Consider the following 22,090-nt stretch of genomic DNA (forward strand, 5'->3'; position numbering starts at 1 on the left):
GTCAACCCCAATGGCAACTAACCAGAAGCTATACCTGCCGCCTCAACAACACTTGAGACACAAATTCAAGATTCACTTTCCATGTCTGTAAAACGGAGACTTATGAATGCATCAAGGACAAACTAACAATGCTCTTTTCACCCCTCTGGATGAGAAGCATAAGTGCAAAAGCTATGCGACAGCCATAAGAACTTATTCTCTCAAAAAAGAGTAGCCATAAGAACCTGTTGCTCTCACAAGGTGGTTTTTTAAAAAGAAAGAAGAAGAAGAAACCAAAACACAAGGGAGTCACACAAATAACCTACTTAAAAATGGTAGAATCGCACAAGAAACTCCCAATAATCTTCACTAGCCAATACATTTTTATTAAGCTTATAGCTTACTATTCTTTTGGCTAAGTTAATGTAGTAGCTGCTTCATGATGAGTACATATCCATACTCATGCATTGGAGGACATATGCACCAAAGCCTCATCATCAATAACTTTCTAGGTACATCTCTAAATGGGGGGGCCATGGTGGGCGAAAGCCTAATTAATGGTATAACCCATCGCTTGAAATTTTCCTTCAAATTGCAAACCTCTCTAAACAAAGCTAGCATCTTCACAAAACATTGATCTCCACTCCTTATTGAAGATGTCTATATTAGCCTCGCAAGTTAACGTAAGTCTTTCATGCCTCGCCTACAAGTGGCTACCTTAATGAGCAACAGCTCCATAAGAGTCTATTTTGACTCATTTAATGTACTTCATGTATCTCTGCTTCATAGAGCACTTAAATATACATAAACGCATAAAAAAGCACATGGGGAGAAGTATGCAGGAACAGGTCCTATTCAACAACATTTGACATCTTGCCACAAAAAGGGACATCAACGTAGGTCAATTTCTTCAAATGATGATTGTCGCTTCAATGAATCAGATGAGGAACTAAGAATCACAATCTCGTTCTGATGATTTTGTCTAAGTTCCTCCAGATCCTTCCTTCTCTTCTCCCATATCATTACCATCTCTTAGTTTCCTAGCTAACACAAATAACATGTAACTCTGCTTGGTGATTGCCAAAAACAAAATGAGAAAAATATATAACCCACATAAAAAATGCTCACAAAAATATAATAATGCAATCGCTCGTAAAAAACGCCCACCAGCCCGTTAGAAATTCCCAATAAACCACTAACCTCTTCATTTACTAATTAGCCTTTCTTATTTTTTCCAGAGGAACAAGGACCATTGAATGTCACTCAATATTAAAAGCCATCAACAAAGCTTGTCAATTCTCCCCAATGCAAAGGTCTTTAATACGGTCATGAGGATGCGATTGGCATCAGGAAGGGGGGAATGTTAACCCATTCCTAGGGTTAACAAGAGCTACCGCCATTATATTACATCAAGGAGTCAAGATAGATACACCAAAAGGTCACACATTCAAGATACGAAGCAACAGTGTCCAAATCTACAACTTGGATGGGCGCTTGTAATGGTTCAACGGAATATTTATACCGGTTTTTCACTTCAAGAGTGTGTGGTAGTAAGTCAGGATAAAGTCTTAAGTGATGTACTTCATGTATATATTATGAGAGTAGTCATCGTAATAGCATTAGGCATCTTATGAGCCTAAAGTGCTCGGTCGGCCCCACAGAGTTTAAGTGTGAACACTTATGGCCATGTATATAAGTGAATATCTCATAATACCATTGTGCAATAGAGTCTTGCTCTTGATAACCCTCTTGCTAATCTCTCTCTATTCCATGCTAGTGAGTGTGTGTGAGTGAAGTGAGGTGAGAGGAGGGATGAGTACACGTAGTGCAATGCGGTGGTGTGACAACGTTCGTGGAGGACGTGATAGAATTACTTCTCAAGGAGTAGTAGAGCTTAAAGACCTCAAGGGTTATGAGCTCGGCCATTGGAAAGATCCCCACGACTGTTGTGGAGTATCACATAATCTTTTGTTGGATCTGTTTTAAGGGGGGTTTGGGTGAGCCATAATATTACTATGGTACATAAGGTCTATGTTTTTAATTTGTTTTAAGTCTATGGTTTGCTCTAATTTTTGTGTTTGAGAAAAAGAATTCTTATCCAAGTGTCATAAAGGTCTAGAGAGAGAGAGAGAGAGAGAGAGAGAGAGAGAGAGAGAGAGAGAGAGAGAGAGGTATGTTAATGTCTTTAAAAGACCCAAAGGGTATATAAGACTAAAATGATGTGTATGTAGTGTCCATGAAATCTTGTCAAGTTGAAATAAGAAAAAGCAATAGTAAACTAAAACTGAAAGCTAAGATCTTAGATTCTGAGATTATACAAGATGAAAAATCTAGATCTTACTATGCCAAGTATAGGGTGGTAGAGAGAGAGAGAGAGAGAGAGAGAGAGAGAGAGAGAGAGAGAGAGAGAGAGAGGGGGGGGGTGGTGGCAAAGAGTGGTAGTAAGTTAAGAGGGTGGTAGAGAGAGTAGAGAGAGGTAGGGAGAGTGGTAGTAAGTTAAGAGATAGAGAGAGGTAGAGAGAAATGGAGAGGGGTAGAAAGAGAGTGGTAGTAAGTTACGAGGGTGGTAGAGAGAGTAGAGAGAGGTAGGGAGAGTGGTAGTAAGTTAGAGGGTGGTAGAGAGAGATAGAGAGAGGTAGAGAGAAATGGAGAGAGGTAGAAACCTAGAAAGAGAATGAGAGATTGAGATTTTAGAAAATTGATTGATGCTTTTGGAAATTGCTGGCCATAAAATATTCATTGTTTCATGGGATTTCAAAGTTGAGGTGATCACACCTAGGTAAATTTACAACTCACAAGGCCATGAATCTAAACTTCATGGCCACAATGAATTGAGATACGCATGGCAAATAGTATATGTAGATAGGACATGGGGCACTATTGAAGCCACCTGTCATCATATGTCTCTAGAAAAACCATACACACGGATGTGTTTCACTAGATGCATCCTTCAAGATAAGATGGTGTCTCTAGATGTGAACAAACTATTTGTGGCTATGCACACATCTATCAAGCGCCCATTCCCCTATGCCTTAGGCTCCATAAGGAATTTCATGCATTGAAAGGAGTGAACATTTAGATTTGAGGACTTTTGTAGGCACACAAATTAATATGCAAAGAGTGAATATGCACCCACACGAAAAAAAATTTTAACGATGAAATATAACAGAAAAGAATATAAGAAATAATAAGGTTGAAGGTTTTGCCAATTCTACATCCGGAGAATAAAAAATGTGAAGCGTATATAAATCTACACATTGTAAAAGCAAAGAAATTGTAAATTAAATACAAATCATATGTGTACAAACATTCATGCTTCAATTTTAAAAATAACAAGCTAAGAAATATGTAATAATGACACATGTTATTTACTATGAAAGCTTACAAACAGAGGCGGAGTAATTAAACTTGTGGAGAAGGAAAGCATGATACTAAATAAAACACGCTTCTTCTTATGTGAGACCAACGAACTTGCAGATTTCAAGGGATAGAGGGACAAATTCATCACCATCCACAATGGCTTTTTTGAATTTATATTCTCTCTCCCATACATATAGATAAGATGCACTATAGTCATGCGATGATTGGGGTTTTTGATCATCATCAATGACTATTAGATTTGATTGACTTCCCCGTGCTGTATTGTCATTGTCTTGGAGTCCATCAAGGAGTCCATCAACATTGTCACTTTCCTTCTCTTCATAATTTCTGTTTCTTCTTGCATTAATGGGGTCAAAGTACCTGGTAGGAGGAGTATCTGCAAAGAAAATCTCTTCTATATCTATGCATTGAGTGAGATGCGAGAGTTTCATTACTTTTCACACTACCACAGATCTGTTTTTGCTCATACCTGAACCAGTTTTTGGTATAATCCATGAGGCTGCCGGGTAGTACTTTCCAGTACAGATCATTTTCAAAAGAGTGGTTTGTAAAGATGCGCCAAGTTTATTGGCTATATAATTATCGATATAGATGTATGCTCTTTCAAAAAGATTGACAAGTGACAAGCACATTTTATTCGTCAAGTCAGCCTGGCTATATAAGGCATATATTTGACAGCCTCTAGTAATCTCCTCAGCAGATATGTTGTGCAAGAAAAATTTAAAGTGTGTTTTGTGCAAATCTTTCATGCAATAACCCACTAATGATCGTGCCTTGCTCTTGATTGCGCGGAGGCTGCGCACACTATACGGGCCTTCAGGAGGGGTGATTGTCAGAGGAAAAGTACAACATTGAGCACGGGGTACAGTAGATGATGATGGTATACCACTTCATCACAAACGAGTGCAGAGGTAGAGGGACCACCTTGCTGGGCATGAGCAAACTCTAAGGATGGAGATGGACGATGGTCAACCACCATCATGATATTAGTAATATCATCAAGAGGCTTGCGCTTTGGCGACGTGACAGGTTGAGGAAATAGGATACCCTCACAGAGACCAGAGGTCATTAAATAGTGCAGACGGCGAATCATGCAGAGACACGCAACGCATGTGCACATGCGAATACCAAATCTGAGACGAAGGAGAAAAGCACGTTCGAAATACATGCCTACCCAAGAATCGAAGGTTACAGAAGATAACCCTGGATAAGCTGATATAGAAAATCTGACACATGCAATACTTGCCCAGGAATGGAAAGATGCAAAAGACAACCTTACCAAAATATCGAACGTTGTAGAACATCAACACATGCAGCTGTCGGTGAAGCCATGTGATGCAACTAGAGGTCGGCACCAAATAAAACATAAGTCGGGGTGCACACGATTTATGGTATTTGCAGGAACAAGCACGCCATGCTCTCAGGCTTCCAGAAGCAGAAGAGCGCACAAAAACAACGCATGCCAAGCAGACACGTGTGCAGCATATAACTTCGTAAGGTTAAAGAAAGCCTCACCCTTATCCATTAATTTATTAAATGTTGGTGGTGCAAAGAGAGGCAAAGGGAGCGCAGAAGAGGGTCGGATACTTTCTACTGAGATGCTTGTAGAAGTCGACAGAGAGCATGACGAACTCCCAAATGTCAAAAACTTCCAAATAAAAGAGATACAATAAGATTTTTTTAGAAAGCATTTCCCTAAGTGATTTTCCTTGGGCTGTGATAGATATTTCTAAGGTCCCATAGGCAAATTAATTAATGCTTCCCAAAAAAGATTTTGGGAGGCATATTGGCTGTGATCTAGCCACTTCTTATGGTTCTTTGAGCTCTCAGCCATGAACGAGGCAAGGATGGGCATGAGCTGGACACTTTATTAGGGGTGTAGAGGGTAGAGGGAATCTCAACACCAGTCTTTGAGGCTGGGTCCATGAGCATAAATTTTGAACACTTTAATCTCCCGTACGTGCGGAGACTTGCACTTTGAAGATCTTCTTGTCGTTCTGCAACAAGAGGAGAGAGAGAGAGAGAGAGAGAATGTGTGATCTACAGCTGCCAGTGCAGTGAGCAGGGCACACAGCGTAGCATTCTTGTTCTTCTTCTCCTCCTGCTGCTGCTTGGTGTGGAATCAGGCCGGGCAACATTTTGGGCGCCCCGGAGGCATGAACCTTTGGTGGGTGGCGCTGGTGCTGGGCGGGGCGTATGGGCTGTGCCGCTTCCTGTTCATGCTCATCCCGCCCATTGTGCCCTCCATCGAGGTGGACACTTCAGACGGTGTGATCCCACTGCCCCCACTCCTCTAATCTGTATGCATGCATACATACATACATACAGGCTCACGTGTATGTGTGTGTGTGGGGATATTGCTGGAAGGAGGCATTAGAATTTGTAAGGCTCTTATTGACTCTTTTCTGCTGTGCAGTGATGTTGGAAGAGAATCAACCGGAGGAAGAAAGCTCCATTTATGTAAGTACACTAGTTATGCTCTCCATGTCTTCTGCGTTGGTAGATTAATGACAATGTGTTACACTGCCTATGAGCATTGGCTTTAACTTTTGTAGTTTGCATTTATGACATTGAGCTGCAGTGATCTCCATTTGCAATGGCTACTTTGGAGAAAAAGAAAAAGGCTGCAGTCAATTCATTTTGCCCTATAATGTGTACATTTTCTACACACACATACATTTATATGCACGTACATTTTCTACATATTCAAACATGCATAGATACTTACAAGCACACACATACATAATGTGTACGTTTTATGCACACTTACATGCATGTGTATATACACGTTTTGTTCATCATGAGAATAATTGCATTGATCTATAACCCCCCGCATGATTTCTAATCTTGAGAACTAAACTATTTGGCAAAATGGCAGGAGTAGGCAAGGTTTTTTGGCTACTGGTCCATGTCTTTTTTCCTCTTGCAGCATTTAGCTGCCTGGCTATCCTTATGTGGTGATATCTGCATAATGTGGCCTACACCTGGAGGAGATTTGTAGACGAATCCAGCAGTGTTTTGTTCTGCCTTGTACATGAAGCGGTTGAGTATGTAGTAAAAAAAAATGAATAGAAGGGGTCAAACACAGTTGAAGAGTTTGCTTATAGACAGCTTGAACTTCAAGAAGCGCATGAGAGCAAGCTTGATGCCTATCCTTCCGTATCTCAGATCCAGTGCCTGTGGTGAAGGCTTTTGTGTCTCCGGAGGATCTCTTGGATCTGGAGCTGCTGTGTGCAGGATCGCCTTGGCCCACTGGGCCTCAACCCTCTTAGCCCTGTGCACCTGGAGTGCTTTCTTCAATGTGACTTGGAAGGTGGGGTGGTCGTGATGTCTCTAGCTTTGCCATGGTGCTTTGCATGGTTTGTCCGGTGAGATCCTCTGATTCTGGGGGTTCTTGTGATTGCCATCAGGTGCGTCCATTGCAGGACAAGTGAAGGAAGCTGGTGTTCTCTTAGAGTCCAAGCTGGTTCTAGATGATCATACTAAACGGTCTGAAATGTCGTCTATTACAAGTATCTAATCGAGTGGAAGGGATGGTCATAAATTGAGGTGACTGGGGAGAGGGGTGGTTGTGTGTGATCTGGGGCTTGTGATGGGCCTCTGTGCTAGTTGGTCTTGTTAAAAGTAGTATCTCATGTGGAAACGAGTTGTAACAAAGGGCATAAGTTATTATTTAACTTATGCTACATGAGTCGGCCATTTCCATTGTGAGGATATATATACCCATGTCCACCCATTGTAATTTCCATCTATTCATTGCTAAATAGTTCAAGCGCTGTTCGCCAACCTCTCTCTCTCTCTCTCTCTCTCTCTCTCTCTCTGCGTCAACCTCTCTCTCTCTCTCTCACAGCGTGTATTCAAGCTTCCGCATGCACGACTTTGACATGGTATCAGAGCTTTGAAGTGCGCATCTCTCCTCCAGCGCTACTCTCCCTTTCCCTGCTGCGTTTTTTGGCTGGCGTTAGTGTTCAGTGAATCTCAGTAGCATTTCAGCCCTGCGTTTTCAGGCCAGGAGGGCACCGGTGACGCAAGGGTGGAGCCTCGGGAGTGGAATCCAGGACGCGGCCAAGACTTGCAGGTCAAAGTGCTCGAGGACTCGGGACGAGATTACAAGAGGAGGAACGAGAAGTGCGTCGGCTACAGAGAGGAGGTTTGGATCGACTGAGAAGATCTTGGACGGAGTTTATGAGATGGGTCTCCCGTGTTCAAGCAAGGACGACAAACTGAATGGCGACAACTATGCGCATTGGAATTTGATCATGAGGCTGTGGTTTAGTAGAAAAGGCTTATGGGACATTGTTGATGGCTCGGAGGAACGTCCCCGAAGGGATAGCAATCGGTTCACACGTCTTCAGGAGGAGGAGGAGTTTCTCAAATCTCTTGTGGATTGGGAAGCTCACAATGCGAAGGCGATGTCGGCGATTGCAGAATCTCTCACCAAGGAAATTTCCCCTGCCATTCAGACTTTAAAGACTGCCAAGGAAATGTGGTCAAAGCTTGCAGGAATGTTTGATTGAGACTCAACAATGCGAGCAGTAACCCTTCTCGGCCAGTTGTTTTCCATCAAGTTTGAAACCGGGACCTCTATGCAGTCACTTCTAATGAAGGCAAAGGTTATCCATGATCAGTTATCGGCTATGAATAGTGCATTAACTAGTACCCAGTTAGCTGCCTTGGTTCTTACGAAGTTGCCTGAGGAGTACGAGATGGTCTCGAGGGCATTACGCTTAAAAGTCACGAAGGAAAAGCTGGAATTTGATGATCTCAGCTCTTTTCTCATTGAGGAGGAAGCAGTGCTCATTTCCCAAGGCAAGATTCGAGTTCCGAAGGATGTAGAATCGGCACATGCTGCATCGGAATCCAGTAAGAAGTCTAGGAGCCGTTGTTATAAGTGCGGAAAGCGAGGGCATTTGGCTCGGGATTGCAAATCCAAAGCTAAAGCTCAAGGCTCGACAAATGACAAAGGCAAAGGCAAAGCTGACGAGGATGACAGTGACAGTGATTCTACTAGGGATGCTACGGCGTCTGCCGGTGTGGCGAGGACTACACTGGCACATGCTCCAGCATTCTAGCTTGGTGGATGGATGCTACCACGTGCTTCAGCCAGAGAGAGGCATGTGAGTGGCAGAGAGGGGCAGTCTGTGCTCCCGTTTTGGTGATTTGGACCCGTGTGTCGGAGTTCAAGGCACATGCATCTGGCATGGAACAGCTTGACAAATCTATGGACGTGATGTGTTCGTAGTTCATTGGTAGCAGACTATGGATGGGATGAGTTCCTAGTTCATTGTCAGAGAATTTTGGGCGTCATGTGTCGATAGTTCAATGTTCAGGAGATCTTTTGGACGTGTGTGTTCTCAGTTCAACGAATGGAGGATCATGGATGTGGAGTTGTCTGCAATTCATTATTCTATGTGGCAGCTGAAGCTCAAGATGGCATTCCTTGAGGAGACAGGTTGTTTGGTGCATTTTCCGAGGTGTATTCGGTATCCGGCCAGTACTGAGGTGTCCATGGTTGCATCTACATCGACTTGGTTTCTTCATGTATGTCCACTATGAGCTACAGAGAGGGTTTTAAAAGTAGTATCTCATGTGGAAACGAGTTGTAACAAAGGGCATAAGTTATTATTTAACTTATGCTACATGAGTCGGCCATTTCCATTGTGAGGATATATATACCCATGTCCACCCATTGTAATTTCCATCTATTCATTGCTAAATAGTTCAAGCGCTGTTCGCCAACCTCTCTCTCTCTCTCTCTCTCTGCGTCAACTTCTCTCTCTCTCTCACAGCGTGTATTCAAGCTTCCGCATGCACGACTTTGACAGGTCTCTATGTCTGCGTAGCTCCATCAGATAGGGTCCCAAATAACACTTGTTCCGAAAGTTGACGACCGAGGACGACAAACCAAACCCAATTCTAAATAGGTAGTGGAACCTCCCTTGTATCTCATAGGACACTGGGCATCTGAAAAGGTAGTGCTCCTTTGTCTCAGTAGAGCCTACAGATTCTGTCCGTCCTTGTGATACCGTCTGCAAGCCCAGTCTCTACCCTTAAGCAGTGTGACAAGACTCGGATTTGTCTTACCGCTATCCACATGGCAGGTGACATGTTTGTAAAGATAGGTGGGCTTTCGAATGAAACCATCATTTGTGATCTGTAGAAAACGATGTCAAGAAATATGCATCTTCGTGGGAAGCTCTGGTGAACCCACCGTATGACATAAGCGTAAGAGCGAATAAGCCCGTTTAAGTCCTACATGTTTTGAGGGGTAGTAATGGAGAATCCAAACTGTAATGAAATGGTGGCAGACTGTCAAATGAATCCCATGTGAGAGGAACCACTGTGTAATCCTAGTATACCACCCCCCCCCCCCCCCCGTCATGTCCCTACTCTGCAAGTTTTCTAGATGACTCCAATGCAAGTTTTCTAGATGACTCCAATGCAAGCTTGAGGAACGCTCAGGAGCTGATGTCTACCCCGGTTGTAGATGCGGTTCAAGAAAGTCACTGTTTGGAAAAGTGCATCAACCCCTAGTGGTGCTGCTCCAAACTGTGCAAGAATGATGGAGTGTGGCATTGAGTAGTGTGAATATTGGACCACTTAACTATTCATTGAATTAACTATGCAATCACCCACAATGATTATGCTTTATAAAGATAGATCACAATACACTGCACTAGGGGTCGAAGTTGCGCCCCCCCCCCCCCGCGCGCGCCTCCTTCCCAAAGTGATTTTTAATACCAAAAGGAGTATTGATTTGTACTAGCTTTGTGGATGTAGGGACAATATTTGACGCCAATATCCACAAGGATCTCTTGTCAACGATCTACCAAGCAAGAAACTTAATCTCTAGATGGAGCTGGGAATACTCTAGAAGTCCACGTGGAGTAGTCATCGGTATACCTTTGCAAATGGGCGACCTACCCCATGCCAGGCACTCATAGCTCTTTCACAGGCATGCCCACAAGTCAACTTGGTTCTCCGCAGCTCTTCCATAGGTTTGCCCACAAGTCAACTTGGTTCTCGGCAGCTCTTCCACATGCTTGCCCAACAAGGCAACTTGGATCCTTACAAATGGGTCCTTCCTAGCATCCAATGAACTTTGATCAGCTTGGACAGCAGGATGTTAGGTGTTGGCAAGGTGCCTATGAAGCTCCTTCCATAAGATCACTTGATACACAAGCTAAACACACAAGATTAGAACACATAGAAGGGTGTAGGCAAACTCACCACCCAATTGTAGGTCGCATCCGTTACCTGCCCCGAGCTAGCCCTGGCCCCTGGGTCCATGCCAGTTAGCCCTGGCGTCCCATACCACCAGTGCTTGCCCACACGGGTCCTTGGCAAGACTACTTGTTTACTGCCATGTCCATGGCAGGAGTAAGCCTCTTGCTCCAGGTCCAGACCACACTGAATCAATAATAACTCAAGACTCACTTATATAGTACTTATTGCTGCTATAAATAATAATTGAGTCATAAATAGCCAATAACTTTGGATTTATTAAATCTGAACCTTAGCCACAAGAATCCGCCTACTTTTCCTAATCCCAGGCTCCCCTAACCTTGGTGGAAAAGGTTAGCGTTAGGCACGGAACATTCCTCCCCACTTAAGATCTTGGAATGTCTATCAAATCCTCATAGCCACTTATGAAGGAACCGGCTCAACCAAAGGTGATGTTCCTTTAGCATATGATTGTGGGAACAAGAGAGAAAGATATAACCTTTTGAGGTCCTTGAAGAACATAAACCATCCTTCAATATGTGCCTAGTCTTTTGTGGACTATATCTTGTGTTTACCTTGAGTCATTATGTTGCTTAATATGTTCACTTAGTGAGCTTTGAATCATGTTGAAAATCCAACATGGTATTAGAGCTATCTTTCTTAGCAACTCTCTCTATGTGAGGAGTTGTTTAGGTCTTGGTCAAGCTCTTTGTGATGAATGTTTAGCTTTTGGTTAAGCTCTTTGTGATGCTTGTTTGTGTAGGAAAGAAAGAAAGAAAGAAAGTTGTATTAACGTCTTCAAAAGGCCAAAATGACGTTTGAGATCAAAAGGTTACATCATATCCATGAGGTACATCATCCTGGGTACAAAATAGTAATAAAGAAAGATAACAAAAATGTATAACTTTAAAATCTGATCTAGGTACATGAGCAGAGAGCTCTCATATCACCCTAATACATCCCTCATGGGCCGCTGTGACATGGTGCTCAAGGTGGTAAAATTGAGCTGGCGCGAGAAGGTCTTGCGATGATGGGAGATGATGGCCTGGATCCTCCTGTGGTGGCGTGGCCGTGGGCGAGGGCCATGGGGTCTGGGGCGTCGAGCTTTGCACAACTCAGTGGCTTTGTCGAGTGTCACACCTCTCGGCCGAGCTCCTGCACTAGCCTGTGGTCTGGGTATGATGGGCGGATCGGCCCTCGGAGTGCTGGTATGGAAGAAGTCGGTGAGAGTTCTATGTGCTGGTCCTCGAGCAAGTACAGCTGATCTGGATCTGACTAAGGACTCCCTGTGTCTACGGAGCTCTAGAATCTGTGATCTGGGAAGTCCATAATCCTAATCTATACTCTTCTTTGTGAAGAGTATCTATGGGGAGCTAATTGTGTGTTTAGATCCACATTATTATCTTCTTAGTAAAACATTTATGTGAGGATGTAGCTCTAGTCTCTTTTCATTAAGTAATACCATTAAGAGGGTATTCTATGTTGTTTAACTCTCAAATCCTATGTGGATTGTATCATTAAGAGGGGTAATATTTTTCTAAGCTTCTGCTGTTTTAGAAGTTGAGAAAAAGAGGGAGTATTTTATTTCTTAATATATGCTAAATCTCTATTTTTTGCAACATTACTAGTAATTAAGGAAAGGTTGAGACTGATTTAATAGCATTGCTACTATATTGTGTATGCATGAGATAATAGCTAAAGGTGTTTGTATCTATGTGAGGCATTCAAGAGAGATTTTCTGCTGCACTAAGAGATTCTCTACATTCAAGAGAGAGAGAAAGAGAGATCCTCTACATGAGAGAGAGAGAAATGAAATGAAATGAGAGAGAGAGAGAGATTCTCTACTGCTCTGTTAAATGAAATGAAATGTTATATTAATGTCTTCAAAAGGCCATAATGACCTATGAGACCAAAAAGTTACATCATGGTGGATCTGATACAATGTCTGGATTAAAAAAGAAAAAAGAAAAAAAAAGAGAGGTTGCAACACTTGCTGGATTCTCTGCAACTTTGATAAAAAGGGGTTGCCAAAAGGCGCTGCTGGTAGCAATTGCGCTAATGGCTCGATAGAGCTACTTCTATGATACTGATGGCGTGCTTTGCTGAGCCGATGCTGATGGTGTGCTTCTAATCACAAGTAATGGCTCGCATGGGGAGATGCTTCTATGCTTAGCACTAACTGTTTGTAGTGAGACAACTGGCAAGTAATCGAGGAAGGCTGATCATGATAATCACATCAGAGCTAGCTGGTGGTTTCTAGCGCTAATTGTGGACGGGTGCTTGTGATGATAGCATTGCAGCTGGCTGGTGGTGGTTATTCACATCTCAGCAAGCTAATTTGCTAAGTAAGGCACATCAGGGTCATGAGCTTTCAATCGATTCGCAGACCATAACTGAAAAAAGCTAGTTAAAAAGGTGGTAGGTGCAGCTTCCACAGCCTATTTTGGTGAAAGTCAACTACCACATAAATAGGGTATTCACATGAAGGTCAAATTGGGCATGTTTTCATTGTGTTTTTTATCACTCAATATTGTGTGTAAAAGGAGTAAGTCACTTGTCTTAATAACTCATTGGGTATGATGAAATGAGCACCATTGAAATTTCATCAAATACTAAAGAATCCAGGGTACAAGGTGAAAGAGTGCATAGAGCGGAAGCAAGATGAGCATTAGAGTGTGCTAATATGAGAAGTGCAAGAGAGAGAGAGATATGAAGCAACTATGAGAAGTGCAAGAGAGAGAAAGAAAGAAAGAAAGAAAGATTTTATTAACGTCTTCCAAAAGACCGAACTCGGCCTATGAGACAAATCGGAGTACCTGTATGGGGTATCCTCTGTCATCCCAACAAAATGAAAAAGCACTAAATAAAAAAAAGCTGAATCTGGGTGTGGAGGGGATGGAGCTCTACTACTAGGAGAATGCAAAGCTATATGCATGGAGTATGCAATCATGATATGCAACCTAGCTAGCTCCATCCTGTACCATACTGGGGGTATAAAATGGTATACATCAGTGAAGGGGGTGTCCACAGCTCCCTGAAGAACATGCCTGGGTGTGCTCTGAAGCGAGCCAGTCGCTCCGCACCCTCTCTGTGAAACTGAGCTCTGATCTTTGTCATCTCTCTCTGGTATAGGCGTGGTGTCCGAAAGCCAGGTGTCCTCTGTCTCCTGCGGGCTCTAAGCCTGTGTCTGTCGCCCCCCCTCTGGAGCTGTCTGAGCCTGTAATAATGTCTCTCTGTGGCGCTGTATGTCTAGAATGTATCTCCCCAGTATGCGCTGGTCTGCTGCCTCAAAGATCTGGCGTAGGGAATGTGGCTCTCTGAATAAAATAGGATATCTCTCTCTGATGGCTGTATATGCTCTGCATCTGCATACATAATGCTCCTCACTCTCCACCTCCTCTCTGCACAATCTGCATACCCTCTCCTCTCGGGGGATCCGTGCTGCTCTGCCAGTCTCAATCTCCAATCGGTGTGATGAAACTCTGAGCTGACCAATAGCCACTCGGGAGCCGTGTGGTAAAAAGCCCTCCATGTATCTAGGCCTCTCTATAAATCCATCATCAGTGATACTCATGAAGTGATCTCTGTAGTATAGCATCTTCGGTGGAAGAGGCTGTGTAGGTGATATCCATGTCTCTCGTGTATAGAGCTGCCATAGATCCTGTCTCAATACTCTGTTCCTCTCACTATGAGAGAGACGGATATGTGGTGCATCCCTGTCATACTGGAATGGTGGTAGATGATCCATGTCTAGGCCATGCTGTGAGAACCAATGTGTGACCTGTGCATACCATGATCCTCTGTCTCCTGCCTCAGCCAACTGTCTAGATGCCTGAAAAGCTCTGTATGATAATCTGTCCTGTGGCATCTCTCTGAATCTGTCTAGCAGGCATATAGTCTGAAATATGGCCTCTACCATCATAGGAGGCGCATCAAACTCTGCTCGGATAATGTCATGAGGTACTGACGGTTTGCTGCGTATCATGCGTGCCATCATGAGGGCCTGTGGTCTCTCTATCTGTGTCCACCAATGGGTAGCAAGGCCTGGCGCCCATACTGCTGCTCCATACATCAATGCCGGTGTGACTAATGTGTCAAATAGCCACTCCTTCGTCCGGGGCTCCTGAAAATGCGCCTGGTGGCACTGTCTCTCTAGCATAGCCAATGGTGCATATCCCCGTGTCAATCTAGCTCTGGCTGCTGAACCCATGGTAAAGCATGTGGCTGCTGCAGAGAAGGTAACCCCTAGGTACACGTACGATGTCACCACCTCCACCTGGCATCCGGCGAGAGTGAATGTCAGCTGACTCCTACCCTGTCTCGATGGATGAAAGACCATAACCTTGGTTTTCCCAAGGTTCACAGTAAGACCCCTCTGTGTGCAGAAATCATGGAGTGCATGTAGATGCTGCTGTAGACCACCTGGGGACTCAGACACTAATACAATATCATCAGCATAGAGCATAATATGTACTGAGGTACCTGCTAAATCAACTCCATCTCCGCCTCCCCGTGTAATGAAGTCAGCCATATGAAGCAACCATGCTGAATATATTGCAATGAAAGCAATCCCGAGCAAGAGACATAAAGGTCTCCTCAGATGCAGTGAGCAGCATCATTAGGAGCATAGATGAAGTGTCAAAGAACTGAATCTTGACAATTCAGGAGGAGAGAGCCATAGATCTGTCCGTCAGTCTTCCTCCACCGACACACATCCTCCGCAGAGACAAGGGTCTGCAAGCACCGATTCTTGTATGAGAGAAGCTCCATCAAACCATACTCCCTAAGAATAGAAGTAACCTGCAACTTCCATGATTGAAAGTTACCACCATCCAACTTGTCTGCCTCATCTAGGAAATAACAAGTGGTACGGGAGCCAAATCTGAAGCTGTCATCATTGATCCAACCAATAGGACCAAACCTCATAAGATAAAAAACTGTCCAAATCAGAAAACGCTGATGTAGGTCTCTTCCTCCCACCCAAACGTAGCCCTAAGAGGGTGGACAGCACTCGAAAATCCTCCTGTAGCAAAAAACGCAGAAGCTTTTGTCGATCGTACCTCCAACCTTGAGGCCACCAGAAGAGGGAAGCAAAAAATGCAGATTTGATAGAGAGAAAAGGCAGCCACACAGGGCCTGGGAATATGCTGTAAGAGGGTGCAAGAGGGAAAGGCATCAACTAGGATTGTAGCTTGGGCTCTCCTCAAGAAAAAAAACCGCACAATCTCACAAGAAGAAGTGTCCACCACAGGTACCAAGGTTGCCACCAAAGCCAGAATCACCACAAGACCCCCTCTACAATAGGTAATGTCCACTGGAGAGGAAAACGCAGCCAAACAAGGGGCTGCAAACTTGAAAATACAGGCCGACCAGTTCCACACTCCTAGTAGAGAAAAACGCTGATGAAAAAGTACCTTCAGGCTGAAAGTGATGAAGCCCAAGTGAAGGCAAAGCGAGCAGCAACTGTCCAGAAAACGCAGCAACCAGAGGGCTGCAAATCTGAGAAAAAAAATGCAGAGGTGAAGGGGCTGCAGATAGGGCAAAATCTGGGGCAGCAGAGAGAACTCAGAAGCAGGAGCTCTGATACCATGAAAGAGTGCACAGAGCGGAAGCAAGATGAGCACTAGAGTGTGTTGATCTGAGAAGTGCAAGAGAGAGAGATATGAAGCAACTATTCTGAATATACTGCAATGAAAGCAATCCTGAGCAAGAGACATAAAGGTCTCATAAGTGAGGGATACAAAAGATGACCAAGCTATGACAAAAGTGAAGAGGCTAGCCCACCTATATATAGGTCATGAAGGGCTGGCCGACTGGAGCACAAGACCTGGCCGACTAGACAAATAATATGGCCGATTGGAAAAATACCAAAAAAATGGGGAAAAAATAGGGGTGGCCAACCCACAACCAAGGGCCATAAAAGGGATCAAATATGGACACAATACATGGGCAGAATATGGGGATGAATATGCTAACACAAGGTATAGTTGAAGTATCTTTAGACTCGTCTTTTGGGTTTCCAAATATAATCCAAGCACAAGTGGAGAAGGAATACTTTGAAGCTCTAGACACACAGGAGGTCACATCTAAAAGAAGGAAGCAGACTCCTAGAGTGAAGCAAACGGTCAGAAGGAGGACCAGACACAATGATAGACTTTGGGTGAGACAACCTAAAGAAGTGAAGCAGAGTCAAAATACAGAACAAGAGCAATCAATTGAGGAGGAACCTAAGCGAGAGTTAGACAAGGAGACAAATGCAGAAGACAAGTCTTAGTACTATGAGGTTGCCTTAGCGCAAGGCCTTGGAGATTTTTTGGCTTCCAATATGGACCTTTATGGATGTGGTGAGAGGTTATGAATGTCTCTATCTCAACTTTTAAAACTCTTTTAATATTTGTCTTGTATTAGTCTTCCATGTAGTTCTCTATAGCTAAGTTTGCTTGATTTATCTTGTTCTTTATTTGCTCTAGCGATGGGTAAGGACTATTTTGAGAAAGGTGATAGATTTGATGGTGCTAAATACCACACATGGTCCATAAAGATGTAAATGGCCAAGGTGGAAAAGGATTATTGGGCCGTAACTAAAGGGAATTATAAAAAACCCTCTAGGGATGCTGAGGCACTAAAAGTTTGGGAAGCACTTGATATGAAGGCTTTAGCTTTCCTTATTAAGGGGTTAGATGATACATATATACCACAGGTAGCAAGTGCCACCTCAACCAATGAGACTTGGACTAGCCTAAAGGGCATCTTTGGTCAAACTAATGCTCCTTCAAGACTTTGGTCAAGGAAGAGACTCTATAGGCTTGATATGGGGAATAAGGACACAGCTACAACCCATTTATGCAATATTAGTTGCAACCCATTTAAGCAATACCAGAAGTCTCATGAATTAACTTTCAGGGGCTGGAGTAATTATTACAGAAGAAGAAGTTGTCTTTGTGTTACTTTCCTCAATGCACTCAAAATTTGATAATGTGGTTGGAGTCATTACCAATCGACCCAATTTTACCCTTGCTAGTGTAGCATCACATTCAGTGATGGAGGAAGCTCGACTGGGAGTTTCATCATATGGTATTGAATCCTCAAGTGTGGAAGTACCTGCTAAAGAATCTGCCATGCTGTCCAAAGAAGAGAAGAAGAAGAAGAAAGGGCCCAAACCTTGCTTCTATTGCAAGAAGAAAGGCCATATGATTAAGGACTGCTTTCAAAAGAAGGTTGATGAAGAGAAGTTGAAGGTCCCCTCAAGGACAAGGAAGAGGCAAATATTCTCTATATCAATGAACACTGTTGACTCAGACTATGCATTCTAGAAAGGGGTTGAGTGGAGGTAGCCGACTGCCTTGCACAGGTCGTGGACTTGTTTCCATGCTGGCCGACAATACACACCTAGCCGATTGGGTGTAGGTGCTGGCCGTGGAGTTCATGCGCCCGTCGGCTGTCCTAGAGCAGGCCGACTGCAGTGTTGGGGCCATATACACATTTGTATTGTATTCGGGATTTTCCTTGTGTATATAGAGCAGAGTTACACGCCTCTCTCTCTCCTTCTCTTGTGCTGTCTATTTTCTGCATTGTGCTTGCTCGTGTTTCGAGATTTTGTCATCATCTCCGCTGGGTATTCTGACACACGTCAAGGCTATGATTCTATTTGAGTTGTGGTGGACCGCTTGACAAAAATCGGTAGGTTTTTGCCTACACAGAAGACTGTTACAACTACGCAATTAGCAAGTCAGTTTATCGAGCACTTGTTTAGAGTGTACGGTTTACACAAGAACATAGTCAGTGATAGGGACTCTAAGTTTACAAGTGACTTTTGGAGACTTGTTTTTGAGAAGTTGGAAATAGCTTTGAATCTGAGTTCCTTAGATCACTCTCAATCTGATGGCTAGACTGAAAGGGTGAATCAGACTTTGGAGGATATGTGTCGTGCATATGTCTCCAAAAGACATAGTACTAAGCATACGAGTATAGATTTTAGTCCTTTTATGCTTATGTACGGACTTTAACCTAGATTACCTGTTACTGTGGGATTTTTAGGACTTCAGTAGTATGATGTAGTGTGTACTTTTTGCAAGACATGCAAGAAATGTTACAAGTTGCAAAGGAATCTATTAGAAGCGCTCAAGACAGAGACAGTTTATTCTAAAAGACATCGTTCATCGAGAGAATTCTGTGAAGGAACGATGGTGTATTTGCGAGTTCCGTAAGACTTCGAGACTTTATGGATAGGTCGATCTTCGAAATTATCCCTAGATACTGCGGACCATTTCGAGTTATACGCTGGATTGGTTCAGTTGCATATGAATTGGATTTGCCTTCTCATGTGAAAGTTCATCCCATATTTCATGTCAGTAGACTTAAGGAAGTACTGGTTGGAACAGATCCGTTAGTTACTCCTCAAGAAATCATAGATGTCGAGGATATGACATTTGTGCCACTCGAACCGGAAAAGATTCTAGATTTCGTGAAAGACAATTGCGGCATACGCTACTCACAGAATACAAGATCAAGTGGAAGGATCGTGTTGAGGAGGACGTTACATGGGAGACATTGACTACCCTTTAGAGGGACTACCCTGGGTTTTTACTGAGCTCAGGAGTGAGCTCTTAGAGGAAGGGGAGTATGTCATGTGCACAGAGTGTATCTACCGTCTGCAACACGCACACAAGACTAGCTTCGAGGCTTGGGGAAGCTTGGAGGTAGACAGGCTGATTGGCGAGCTGGGCTAGGGATAGACTCATAGGCGGGTGTCCAAGTGTGGACGCTCGGTGACCGGCCAAGAGCCTATAAAAGGGTGGCCAAGGTCAGCCCGTTGGTCATAGAATATCGCGAGTCTTTGCGAGAGCTGTGTTGTCAGGATCCTGGATCTAGTGTAGACGTGCACTTGCTTCATGCAACCGAGGCTGGTAGCAGTCTCGAGGCCCGCAAGGGTAGCTCCGTGGCAGTATGGGACGTCATGGGGTAGAGATTGGTTGGTGCGTCTTGCTAGTTAGCTCGGTCATGGCTCGGTGGGGGCAGCCAAGACTTGTGGGTTTTGCCCACGGTTGTCATGGTTGGGTGGTGAGTTAGGCCTGCACTCCCTTTTCGTTGTTTGGCTTTGTGTTGCAGGTTTCGAGTCGTGTTCTAGGAGCGTTCTACGAGGAGATCCATGGAGACTTGACACACATGGGAACAAGGTTCATAAAGCCGGCACAGGAAAAAGCACCAGTTTTGGTCAAAAAGCAAGAAAAAACAAAAAGTCAAACTGTGTTGAGCAATAGCTGAGGGCAACATTGGAAAGAGGACACTGAGCTGGATCAAAAAGCTAAAAGTCACTTTTTCAAAAAGCAGCTCCAGGGCCAAAAAGCAAGGCCCTGAAGCTACAAAAACATAAATCAAGAACTTTGGCCATATTTTGATTATTATTAAAATATTTAAAAGAGAAAAGACAAAAGCAAAGCATGGCGAAAAGCAGGGACCCCCTTCAAGTGTAATAGAAGCTTGTACCCTCTTTGTAAGTCATAACAACAACGTGGTGGAGATTAACTTTGTGAAGGGCAAGAAGCATCATCATCATCAACTTCTCCGCCACCTTACTGTGACATGCGGAAGCTTGGGGGGAGATCGGTAACTTCAATGCTTAGAAATCAGCACATGTTTCACGACGAGAATAACACACAAAATTGAAAATAGATGTGCAGAAAATAGAAAGTAAGAAAGATATATTAAGCGTCTACTAAAACCCCAATGGGCCTATGAGACCAAAGTGATACAATAATGTCCATGGCATATCTCATCATGGAATGGAAAATAAAACAGAAAGAAAACATAAACATAGCTATCTCACTGGGGTGATACAAAACTGTCCATGGAAACTCATCATGGAATACTAAAACATAGAAACATGAGAGCAACATTAGCTCTGAGTAGATGGTATACCACGCTCCAAAATATCAAGCATGGGGCTAATGAGTATGGCCGAGAGGTCTCCCTCAGCTATGTCACGTGGAAAGGTAGCTCGATGGCGGTGGAGCATGTCCTGGATCTGGAGCTGATGAGGTGATCATGGCCAATGGGGGGGAGGGAGTGCAAAGGCTTGGTCCAAGGTAACTCCTCCCGGGCGAGGTAGGTCGTGGAGGGTCCACAAGATCCACTATGTCGGTGTCCTCCACCTCTTGGGTCCGGAAGAAACTGGTGATGGTTGGCTGGCGAGGGAGGGGGCGGGGTGGCTGGGGCCGAGGCTCTCTCAAGAAGGTGTCCCTGTGTCTGTGGAGCTCAAGCAGGAAGAGGCCCAAGCAACGTTGGTCCTGGAAGTCAGTGATCCTGGAGAGTGGACCGAATCCCTCATGAAATAGACAGTGAAACCTCCCGTGGATCTCATAGTATACTGGGCAGCGGCATATGTAATGCTCCTCCGTCTCAACCTCTGTGTCGCATAGTCGGCAGATCCTCTCCTCTTTGGGTCTCCGTATGAGCTTCCCGGTTCTGAAGATGCGCTAGCTCTACCAGTCTCCACTCTGAGGCGGTGGGATGAAACCCGTATCTGGCCAATCGCAATCTGCATGGCATGGGACATGTGAACACTCAAGTAGCCTGGCTACTGGATGAATCCATCCTCAGTGAGTGTGAGGAAGTGATCTCTGTAGAAGTGCATCTTCGTGGGGAGCTCCGGAGGTGTGATCCATGTGCAATGTGTGTAGAGGCTGAGAAGATCTAACCGGATAACCCGGTTGGTATCCTCGTGAGACAGCCGGAGAAAAGGGGTATCCAAACTGTACTGAAGGGGGGGTAGGCGGTCCATGCAGAGCCCATATACTGAGAACCAAGTGGAAACTAGTGCATACCATACTCCAGAGTGGCCCTCAAGTGCTAGCTGTCTGGAGGGCCCCAGGGCAAGCCTCGGGTACCTGTGGGGATCCATGTGACTGATGCGATGGAGGTATGTGATTGTCTGGAAGAGTGCATCCACTACCATCGGGGCTGCAGCAACCTCTGCTTGGATAATCTGGTGTGGTACTGATGGTTTGCTCCGGATCATACGGGAGAACATCATGACCTGGGGCCTCTCAACTCGCTGCCAATCCTCATTGGATAAATCTGGCCCCCACAAGGCTGCGCCATACATCAAGGCTGGTGTGACGAGGGTGTCAAAAAGCTAGCCCTTCGTCTTGGGCTCCTGGAAATGTGCTTGGAAGCACTGCTGCTCAAGTAAGCTCAAGGCTGCATATCCCCGCGTCACTCTGGCATGTGCTGCGGGAACCATGGTAAAGCGTGGGCCACTGAAAGTGACAGACACCAAGGTAGACATAGGATGAGACAATCTCCACAAGATCCCCTCTATATGTGAAGCTCAATCTGGATGTGAAGGGGCGAGAGGTATTGAAGACCATTACCTTGGTTTTACCAAGGTTAACAGAGAGGTCCCGCTGAGTGCAAAAGTCATGTAAGGCATTCAACTGTCTCTGAAGCCCTTTGGCTGAGTTTGAGAGGAGGACGATGTCATTTGCTTAAAGTAGTATGGGGATCA

At 44.3% G+C, this 22,090-nt stretch overlaps 1 protein-coding gene across 3 annotated transcripts in view; it reads left to right on the plus strand.

The window, feature by feature from the left end:
- The first annotated feature begins 5,303 nt into the window (after nucleotides 1-5,303).
- The window catches only part of ALDH22A1 (aldehyde dehydrogenase 22A1), a 72,339-nt gene continuing 55,552 nt past the window's right edge, over nucleotides 5,304-22,090 (plus strand). For all 3 annotated transcript variants that reach the window (XM_086821720.1, XM_086821721.1, XM_086821722.1), the window contains exons 1-2: nucleotides 5,304-5,628; nucleotides 5,777-5,820. In XM_086821720.1, the coding sequence (XP_086677846.1) occupies nucleotides 5,517-5,628; nucleotides 5,777-5,820 (156 nt within the window). In that variant the 5' untranslated portion in view covers nucleotides 5,304-5,516. The remainder of the gene's footprint in view (nucleotides 5,629-5,776; nucleotides 5,821-22,090) is intronic.

This window comes from Cibotium barometz, chromosome 27 (assembly GCF_041138505.1).
Source record: "Cibotium barometz isolate CiBa-2024 chromosome 27, ASM4113850v1, whole genome shotgun sequence".
In the NCBI taxonomy this organism is placed as follows: Eukaryota; Viridiplantae; Streptophyta; class Polypodiopsida; order Cyatheales; family Cibotiaceae; genus Cibotium; species Cibotium barometz.